Below are 10,620 nucleotides of genomic sequence, written 5' to 3' on the forward strand. Positions count from 1 at the left end.
ATTGGGTTGTAGTTTGAATATTACTTTTATTCAAAATATAAATATTATATTACATCAAAATTGTCAAAAATAGTCTACAAAAGCCCAATTTGATTGGCTTTTTTATCACCTATCCTAATAATCTCCCAATTGACCTAAAGTTAATCACTCATTTGGCTCAAATTCATCTTCCCAAGATGTTGTGCATGAGCGATCTGTGACATCGGCTTGGTCAACGGATCTGTTGTTGAGTTGACTTGGGCCATCGGAACGTCACCTCTTCCCACCATCTCTCTAAGCAGATGGTATCATGTAAGAATATGTTTAGATCAATGATGATATCTCGATTCCTTAGCTTGCTCTGTAGCCCTATTATTATCAGAGAAGATAATTACTGCTCAGCAATGTTAGGTACCGCACCCAACTTTTGGATGTAGTTTTTCATCCAAACCGCCTCCTTAGCTACTTCTGAAACCGCTATGTATTCAGCTTCCGTGGTGGAATCAGCTATGGTATCTTGCTTGAAACTCTTCCAAGTTACCACACCATCATTAAGCTTGAATACAAATCCTAATCGTGATTTGACATCATCATCGTTCGACTTGAAGCAAGTATCGCTATAGCCTTCCAGTATCAGCTTTCCACCGCCATAGACCAAGAACATATCTTTAGTCCTTCTCAGGTATTTAAGTATGGTCTTGATTGCAATCCAGTGTGCCTCCTCGGCATATATTTGATATTTGCTCGTTACACTCAAAGCATAAGCGACGTTAGGCCTATTGCACTGCACAACATACTGAATGTTGCCTACAACTTATGCATAGGGGATGCCCAACATCTTTTAAGCTCCTCAAGACTTTCTCAACATATGAGTTTTGGTTTAATCCTAACATCCTTTTAGATCTATCCTTGAAAATTTTATCCCAAGGATGTAGGAAGCCTTACCCAAATCCTTCATGAAAAATTGAGTGGATAACCATGCTTTAGTGTCCCCCAACCTGCAGCGCGCACTGCCTTCGCTGTTTTCGCTACAGGGTACGCGCTTGCGCTGCCCCTCTGCTAGCATGCACGCGCAAGCCCTACCCATGCGCGCTTCCTTCGCGCACGCCTTGCTTACTGCGCCTGGCGGTGCGCGCACTATCCGTTGACAGCAGCAGTGTTTGCTGCAATTTTTCTTCCCTTTTTTTTTGTGTTCAATGTGAAACAACAAAATAAAGCATAAACCCAGAAAAATTCCAAATTTTTATATATGCTTTAATCATCCATAATTTGCAAAAGGAATGAGCCATTTTTATCATATAACCATTAAATGGAAAACGATAAAGACATGCTTCAAAAAGCCGTAAAAACACGTTAATCACATAATCATCAGCCCCTATATCAAATCGGGCTCTGATACCACTTCAAGGATCGCGTGGTACGGCCTGGGAACGTGCTAGCGGAAGCGGTGAAAATAAAAATGCGTAATAACAAAAATTAAATGCAAAATTAAACCAATGCAAGGCGTGTACCTTTGGAGTTTTCGAGTGTTTGATGTATTAAAATAAAAACGAACACGGGGCTGATGGAAAATCACCAAAACCAAAAAACATAAAGGTGAAAAACGATACCTTCATTTTTCACGGTCCCTTGAAATGCTCTTCACTTGAGGCTCCAAAGTAGCAGCCCTCTAATTCAACCACACCACATGGGAGTCGGGATCTCTACGTCCTCTTTGCTAGAAGAGAAGGAGAGAAGAAATTGCAGCTTGTGCAAGAGAGAGAGAGGGCGACCGAGTGCAATGGAAGAGGAGGTCTTTTTTTTTTTTTGTGTAATAATGATTATAATTGTTTCCCAAATAATTATATTTTATATATATACCTTGTTTGATAGTTAAGAATATTTCTAAAATACATTCTATTATCTACAAGGCATATTTATCTTTATTCCAAATAAAAAGATTCCCAAAATGGCTAGAATTGTACTTTCCAAAATTACAATTTGCTAGCCATTTATTTTCTTTCATGAAATTTTTCACTGGGTCAAAATAATGGGCTTGGCCGATTTTTATCCTTAAAAATACAAGCCCAATAATTTTTTTTAAATTCAATTTAATAAAAATCCATTTAATTGAGCCCAATTTATATTTAATCTAATTAAATACATAAACCCAAATTATCCTTATTATTTAATAAAATTCAACTTATTAAACTATGAGGACAAGCCCAATATAAATTAATGCCATTAATTTATTTTTGGGCCTTTTTCCATCCAATGAATCCAATTAGTTATGGAATTAATTTCAAATTAATTCCTTGTTCCTTTGCGGTGATTTGTGTGTGACTCTTTAGGTTCACATTTCAGCTAAACTTGGGTTAGTATCTAACACATTATTAATTAAATAATTCTTGATTAATTCTTAATCAGAAAGCCCGTTACCATGGGTGGCCGTATAGCAACGGTCCATAACATTAGAGACTGGTGAATTACCATGTGAATATTTAGGCTCTCAGATCCATATGGGTACGGTCCTTCCGTTCTATTGTCTTCCGGCCTTAGTATAGGTCATGGAATTAGGTGTCGGTTCCCATCCTGTACTAGGCGTCTATGCTTAATAGTTGAGATCGCGTTACACCAAGTTTCTCGACATAGGAACCTCCTTTTCCTATTCGATCAACGATTGTGGCCACAGATTAATAGAGCGTGAACACATCTCTAAGTGCATAGGAGATACCTCTATCACATACTGACAGGGGACGGATCCTCTTCTTGAAACTCACTGTCCTTGCTACATACTCTGACTGCACTGGATAAGGCTTATGATGATCGTGTTTGTGACACAGTCACCTCTTGCACAGATTCAAGATACAATCATCGTATGCACATGACTGCCGTGATTCCTCAAGTATGAGGACTACTCCCATACTATCGAAGTCGGGGATTCGAGGCATACCGTCCAAGCCTCCAAGGCTTCCATATGATGATCCCCGCGAGTCAGTTCAATTGATTCAACACCTAGCCAATCAACCCACCAAGATTACATAGACGCTCCGCGTCTGTCACCAATAAAACACGATACTCATCAATTTGAATGGGACTCTTAGCGCAAGTCTCCATAGGACTCTTGATGCCCATTCTTGAGGTGCTCGACTTGGAACGTTTTGAACCTAACCTTTTAGCAGTTGGTTTCATTACCGCCATCCAATGTGTGGCCCAATTGCATGGTTGTCAATCGATCTGTGGGCTTTGTTATGATATTTAAGTAAAATATAGACATACAAAATGAGCACAATAAAGTGGATGCCAAAATAAGCGAATACTTATTTTATTCACTTAAAATAATACTATATAATATCGATTAAATTGTTCAAATAAAATAAATCCTAGGCTAATCTGATTGGCTTGTGAGCATTTATTCTAACATAAGCCACCTTGCGGCCAAGTTTGGTGCACCCTACGGCACCAACTCGGCTACACACACTTCCAAGGAGAGGTTTGGCTCCTAAAGCTACACAAGGTCCAACCGAAGTCTTGGACTTGTATTTAATTGAATAGGCTTGATTAAATAAAATTAAACCAAGACCATGTCAAAATGGACTTTAATTAAATCTAGTAATTGTAAGTCCAACATTAAAAAAAAAATCCTTAATCCAATTAAGAGATCCAAGCTTTTTCATCTCTCCATCAATTTATGAATCCAATTCATAAATTGAATCAAGCCTAATAAAATTAATCCAATTAATTTTAATGACTAATTTAAAATTTCAATTAATTCAATTAATTAAATTTCAAGTCATCCATCCAATGGATTAGTTTAAATAAATTATCCAATCATTTATTATCTCTAAGAATTAATTTAGTCCAATTAAATTAATATAATTTTTCTAGAATTAATTTCAAATTAATTCCATCCCATTATAGTGGTAGTGTGTGATTCTTTAGGTTCACCCTTAGCTAGACTTGGGTGTGTTCCCAACACCATTAATTAGATCCATTACCATGGGTGGTTGTCTAGCAATAGTCCATGGCACTAGAGACTAGGTGAATATAGATGAACATTTAGGCAACCAAATTCATACGAGTAAGATCCTTCCATCAACAATCTCCCGGCCTTAGTCTAGGCATGGAATTGAAGTTCGGTTCCCATCTTGAACTCTAGGCATCTATACTTAATAACTCGAGACCATCCGTTTACCCTACTGAATTGTCTTGGGAAAATCTATCCCACTTATTCAATCACTATGGCCACAGACTTTTAGGAAAATGTGTCTCAAAGAGTATAGATGATGCTACTATCACGATATTAATAGGCGACGGATTCTTTCTTGGAACGCAGCGTCCTCACTACACATTCTGACTGTACTAAATAAGCCTTATAACGTCCATATCTTTCGACACAGACATTATTCCTAGATCTAAGCTACATCATCATGTACATGTGACTGTCATGGTTTCTCAAGTTCGAGAACTAATCTCGTACTATTGGAGTCAGGATTCCCAGTCATAACGATTAAGCTTTTGGAGGCTTACATATGACGATCTCTGCCAATCGGTTCAGTTAGTCGACTACCTTACCAACCAACTCACTAAAATTATATAGACGACCTACATCTCCTACCGACGAAACACGCTACAGTACTTAATGCGAGTCTCTTTAGGACACTCGATACCCTATCTAGAGGTTCTCAACTTGGAACGTTTCAGGTGAATCCACAGGGATTGGTTTCATGGCCATTAAACAATGCGCAACCTAACCCCTTAGATTTATCCATTTGGTCTGTGGACTTTGTGGTGTAGTTAAGTAAATATTAACACAACAAGTAAACACAACAAGTAAACACAACAAAAGAATCAAGCAGTAATTTGAATATTACTTTCACTCAAAACATAGATATTATATTACATCAAAATTGTCAAAATTAGTTTACAAAAGCCTAATTTGATTGGCCTTCTGGTCATCTATTCTAACAAGAATTACCCTGACGCTTAAAGTGTTCATAAACAACAAACCAAATACATAATTGATTCGATATTAATTTGTTCAAAATCTATAGATTCCCAATATAGTCGATACTAATCCTTGTCACCAGCCTCATCTTGTAGGTTTTTGGAGTTCTCCAGCTCCACCTTAAGATGTGGTGCATCATCGTCGTCAGTTAACATGCAGTCCTTACACAGTGTACAAGTGCTTGTTAGGCCAGGACTATACAACTACAAGAAAGTAGGCATTATGGAGCATGTTTTACCTTCACATTTGTTGACCCGATGAACGTCGACTCTACCTCTCTTGCAAGCTTTTCTACAGCTGCATCATGCTGCAAAATAAAGGAAACAACATTACTTTGACCTAAACGAATTCCTATCATTTAATCCTTAGATAAAGAAAGAAAAATACCAATTGGTTGAGTAAAGGAAAGAAGAATAGAGCTAAAGAAGACGGCAAAATTTTGACTATGCCGAGTGGCATGTCAATGCAAAACAGGTTGCAAGAATTGCATCCAATAACAGCAGGTATTTCCAACTAGAGGGCTGTTTGGCTAAGCATATTGAGATATCTCAAAAGATGTTATAGAATTTATGAGATATTGATCTTATTTTAAAAACAAGCTTTCAAAATAAGATTATGGAGCTTATGAAAGCCACATAAAAATTATGGTAAATCAATGCTTTCTATGACTCTCAAAAACCAATTTGGAAACTTCAGTTTTTACCACTGTTCATTTGCATTTGCCATGGTCTTTAGCTATGACTAATATCTTGGTCTTACATGTAGAAACAACGGCTAATAATAGTCAATGTACAACTCTGGTTAATTAGTATTCCTCACGATTTTTCGCTTTTAACAATGGTAAGTAACTATGGCAAAAAGTCATATTTTTTCTAGTGATGTAAGAATATGTGGTAAGGCAATCAGCAACTCACATAATGATGTTGCTAAGAGAACTATTTGATAAATTACTAAGGTAATGAGAGATACCTTCTCTTTTGCCTCGTATTCAACAAAATCCATCTGGTGCGCAATCGCGTCGTGGTAAAAACCCAATTTTATCCTTTAGCAGAAAATCCTCGACCACATCAATACCTCTCAGAATCTATGGTAACATCAAAATCAGGGTACTTCCTATCATTTTATCATCTGTGCCATCAAAATTGTCTCTTTGCTCCGATTTCTTCTCAGCTCCCAACTTTCTCTTCATTTGTTAGTAATCAAATCACCTGTGCTTCAGTTCTCTCTTCCTTGGCATACACATTCTTCTTTTTCCTTCTTACTCATCCATTTCAACAGACCTTCATCTTTTAGTTTCAGATCAATAGAAACACAGCCGTCTTTAACATGCCAAGTTGATTTTGAGCAACTCTGACTTAAAAAATATCTGCTGTCTTTCCTTGAGGTTGTCGAAATGCAACCTTCTTATACATGTATCTAGTGAAGCATCATTTGAACCTGTACATCCATTCGGTGGTGGTAGTGCTGGAGTAATTTCAATGGTTTGAACGTTTGCCATATCTAAGCTACAACCATCATTTGATCATACCAAAATTAATTTAACTTGAAATAAATCAGTAATAAGTAAATCGGGAGGTAGATATGAATTGTTATTCAATTTTTTTTTAATATCATCAAAATTAGATAAAATTTGATTAATAGAGGAACTTATTTAATAAACAAAAATAAAATTTCATAAATATTAAATATAATTTTCAAACCATAAAAATTTTATATATAATTAGATCAAACTTTTAAAAAAAATGTAATTATCCTTGAAAAATATAAAAATAATTTGGCCTCGTGTAAGAGGGCATGGATTTTGTAGATGTTTCCGTTGCAAAAGTAAAGTATGGCAGCCGGGGTACTTGGTTATCATAATGCATGAGGTACAAATTGTCAAGATAAACCCAAATTCTGCCACGTGGTCTCATCATATGTAAGAAAATGGCCCCACCATCCCTACTCCAATCACATCTTATAACAACCGGTGGGTATGGTGTTTTAGCATCCAACCCATATTGCCCCATTTCCTAACATTCATACCAATCACATTTCACTTAAATTATGTATAGGGTAAATCCATTTTTTTTTATTTCCATTTTAATTCTTTATTTTTTAAATATATTGTGATAGTCCTTTATTTTCATTAAAGTCTGACCCTTCAATCTAATTAAATTTAAATTACATTATGCGAAATATTCCAGTGACTAGGAGTAAATTATTAAAAAAATAAGAAGTTAAATTCGTATATTTGGTTTTCATAAAATGGTGTTACGCTTACGTTTTGCATGGTAAATAAAATTTAATTTTTTTTTAAAATCATATAACCATGTATAATGAAAAAGGAGAAAAATGTAAGTTATCGCCATGTGATACGGATATGTGTAAAATACTTTTTATGAAAAATAAAATATTAAATTATTTTTTTGTATTTTTTAAAAATGAAGTAATTTATCACCTTGAAGGAGGTGGTGTAGTGCACACGTCCCTTCTATGATTATGTATGATTTTTATGAATGAAATATTATTTTTTATTATAAATATATTTAAGTATTATATATATAATATAATAATATTTAAATTACTATTATAAATATTTATTTAAAAATAAAACATATATAATATATAATATTTTTAAGAAAAAATAAACCCAACCCCTTTCGCCTCCCCCCTTATCTCTCCCAGTTATAAAAAGGGAAGTGTTTGAACGACACGAAATTTCATGTTCTATTTTAAAAAATACAGAAAAATAATTTAATATTTTCTTTTCTATAAAGAAGGTAATTTGTATTTCTAATATCAAATGAGAATAAATTTTATTAAACTGAAAAAAAAAAGTCATTACAATTGTCCACAAAATAAAATATACATAAGATGCCAAAAAAAATAATAATGTATTTTAAATGTCATTCTATTTATTATTATTTGTTTTATTTAAAAAAAAAAATATACACCTACTAATATATTAGAGGGACGAAATGGTGATTCACCCTCTCTTTTTTTCCTTGGAGAAAGCATTGGGTATCTCTTGAGTGTGCGTGTGTGCGCGCCTCTATATAGGAAGAGAGAGCAGATAATGAAGATTCCCTCCCCACTCACTCCTCTCCATTCGTTGCTCATATTCTTCCCCTATTGCTTCAGTGCCCAATATATACTGCTGCTCCTCCTCCCCGCTGCCGCCGCCGCCGCCGCCGAATTAACCAAAGAACTCCTCCGTTGCCTGATTGGTTTATCATTCTGTTCTGGTAATTATTCCCACAATTCACTCGTTCCCCAACTCCGAGGAATATTATACGGAGGAAAAATCTTTAATGGGTTCCTCCTCCGCCGTCGTCCTCATCATTCTGCTCCACATTTTCCAAAGCAAAGGTACAGCACCAAACATATACCTACTCAAGATTTTGAGTGAATTGAGTGTAATGTATCTAATTCGTTTGATATTATTGGATTGAAACGAAGCGACTGCTGCTAAAAGACGCGTATTACTTCTAAGGGTGATCTGGGTTTGTTGATTTTGGTGCTCTGAGTTCTTCTGAAGCTCCATTTTCGGTGTTGAGCGTGTTCTATTTCACAAATTTGGTTGAGTGTGATGTTAATTTCTTGTTCTTTTCGCTGGAATTTGGTGATCAGTTTTAGATTTTTTGATCTCAGTCGATTGAACCCTACTCTGATCGTGACCATGTGGTGCAGGAGTTGGGGGCGCCACATTTACATTTGTAAACAAGTGTTCTCAGACAATTTGGCCGGCAATTCTGGGCAGCCCAAGACTGGAGAGCACAGGATTCGAGCTCCCTAAAGGTGGCTCACGAGCCTTCCAGGCGCCGACCGGCTGGTCTGGGCGCTTCTGGGGCAGGACAGGCTGCACCTTCGATGGATCAGGCCACGGATCCTGCGCTACCGGAGACTGTGGCTCCGGCCAAATGGAGTGCAACGGTGCCGGCGCCACTGCAGCCACCCTGGCGGAGTTCACGCTCGGGACGGGCTCCATGGACTTCTACGACGTCAGCCTTGTCGATGGGTACAACTTGCCGCTCATGGTTGACGTCAGGGGTGGGTCGGGTCAGTGCGCGTCTACGGGCTGCGTGGAGGACCTGAACCAGAGGTGCCCGGCTGAGCTGAGAACCGAAGGCGGCGGCGCGTGTCGCAGCGCGTGCGACGCATTCAACACTCCGGAGTACTGTTGCAAGGGCGAGTACGGATCGCCGTCGACGTGCAAGCCGTCAATGTACTCGCAGCTGTTTAAGAACGCGTGTCCCAAGTCTTACAGCTACGCCTACGATGACGCCACCAGCACCTTCACCTGCACCGCCGCTGATTATGTCATCACCTTCTGCCCGTCCCTTCCTAGGTACAACTCTCTAATGCAGCAACAATGTACAAGTCGTACTGCACCAAAACTCCATTTCTGATATTCTTTCTTCTAGTTTTTCACTAAATCAAATTTCATTTTGCAGCCAAAAATCATCCAAACCAGATGATGCTACCGCAGCTGGCTCCGGATTCGGGTCTTCATCCGAACCCGCATCTGAATCCGAATCCGGGCCAGGGTCAGGGTCAGGGTCGGTCCAGGAGGCCATCTTGGCAGATGGGTCATGGTTGGCAGATTTGGCAACTGGAGACTCAAGTAGAACACATTCTTTCTTGGCAGTGGCACTGATGATTCCAATTGTACATCTCGCTGCAGTAGTAGTACCGTGACATTGACTGGCTTGACCCGGATTCACTTGAACAATGTATGGCTCCATTTGGAGAAACAACAGGAAAAAAGAGGTGAAATCAGACAGTCATGTATCACATAGAGATTACCAAACAAACATCTTATCCGGTGGATCTAAATGTAATTTATACAAAGGGAATTCTCAAATATTTCCAAATCAAGCTTCTCTACAACTCTGACTTTGATTCAATTATGATCACCATGCTTTGGGTTAAATTTGGGAGAAGTAGTCAATTAATTCTAGATTTTAAGTTAATAATATATTTTTTATTAAATTTTATTTATATGATATTGTTGATGAGAGAATAATTATTGTAATTCTTTTTGTTAACTAATGGTATTTGACGAGAATAAATGTAATCGAGTTATTCTGATTAATAATAATTGATCGTTAAAATAAAAGATAATCAATTCTTGGTTCAATTTATCTTTTTTTAAATTGAATTAATTCATTGAAATTTAGATAATTAATTAATTTGGGTGTATATGAAACTAATTTGATTAATTAAACTTGCAACTAATTAATTATTTGGATGATTAGCTTTGGTATTGCACTAAGTTGATTGATTGATTGATTTGATAGGTTTTGAATTTGTAAATTAATTAGATTAATTTGAGGGAGAGTTTAATTAATTAGAAGAATTAAATCCAAGCCTAAATTTACAAGTCTATGTGTGGATTTGTCTTACTTTATTATTATTAGTCATATTAATATATTTTGAATTGAGATATTGTTCAGTGTATCGAAATGATTCATTATGATTTATTGGATTAATTATATTTAGACCCTTTATAAAAATAAAAAATTGTACTTTTCCCAGAAAGTATTCGAAATTACACATACACCACCTCTAAAAATTCATTATTTACACCTGATCCTTTTTTGTTAGGGTTTGTATGTGAAATATTGCTTTAGCAAGTAAAAAAAAATTATATAAATTTTTAATTTTACTAT

General features: G+C 36.5%; 2 protein-coding genes across 2 annotated transcripts; one reads left to right on the forward strand and one right to left on the reverse strand.

Annotated features, from left to right (window-relative positions):
• Positions 1–370: 370 nt before the first annotated feature.
• Positions 371–5,968, reverse strand: LOC148784522 (secreted RxLR effector protein 161-like). Its single transcript, XM_088876862.1, has 3 exons — positions 5,936–5,968; positions 5,205–5,273; positions 371–763 (listed from the first exon to the last, which is right to left on the reverse strand). Exons 1-3 carry the CDS (start codon positions 5,966–5,968, stop codon positions 371–373), a joined length of 495 nt encoding a protein of 164 aa, XP_088732988.1.
• Positions 5,969–7,949: 1,981 nt separating this feature from the next.
• LOC105175990 (thaumatin-like protein 1) lies at positions 7,950–9,838 on the forward strand. The gene is made up of 3 exons (XM_011098643.3): positions 7,950–8,317; positions 8,639–9,296; positions 9,403–9,838. The coding sequence occupies exons 1-3, from the start codon at positions 8,260–8,262 to the stop codon at positions 9,644–9,646; spliced, it is 960 nt and encodes a 319-aa protein (XP_011096945.1). The 5' UTR covers positions 7,950–8,259; the 3' UTR covers positions 9,647–9,838.
• Positions 9,839–10,620: the final 782 nt, after the last annotated feature.

Source organism: Sesamum indicum, linkage group LG13 (genome assembly GCF_026168435.1).
Source record: "Sesamum indicum cultivar Baizhima isolate 11 linkage group LG13, ASM2616843v1, whole genome shotgun sequence".
Lineage (NCBI taxonomy): Eukaryota > Viridiplantae > Streptophyta > Magnoliopsida > Lamiales > Pedaliaceae > Sesamum > Sesamum indicum.

What these genes read in the sequence shown, in the direction of transcription:
- LOC148784522 (XM_088876862.1), bottom strand. Translation starts at nt 5,968, where the DNA reads ATGGATTTTGTTGAATACGAGGCAAAAGAGAAG. An exon ending in AATACGAGGCAAAAGAGAAG is followed by an intron (nt 5,274 to 5,935) that starts GTATCTCTCATT and finishes TTTATTTTGCAG; the next exon opens with CATGATGCAGCTGTAGAAAA. An exon ending in TCGGGTCAACAAATGTGAAG is followed by an intron (nt 764 to 5,204) that starts GTAAAACATGCT and finishes TATGTTGTGCAG; the next exon opens with TGCAATAGGCCTAACGTCGC.
- LOC105175990 (XM_011098643.3), top strand. Translation starts at nt 8,260, where the DNA reads ATGGGTTCCTCCTCCGCCGTCGTCCTCATCATTCTGCTCCACATTTTC. An exon ending in CCACATTTTCCAAAGCAAAG is followed by an intron (nt 8,318 to 8,638) that starts GTACAGCACCAA and finishes CATGTGGTGCAG; the next exon opens with GAGTTGGGGGCGCCACATTT. An exon ending in TTCTGCCCGTCCCTTCCTAG is followed by an intron (nt 9,297 to 9,402) that starts GTACAACTCTCT and finishes TTCATTTTGCAG; the next exon opens with CCAAAAATCATCCAAACCAG.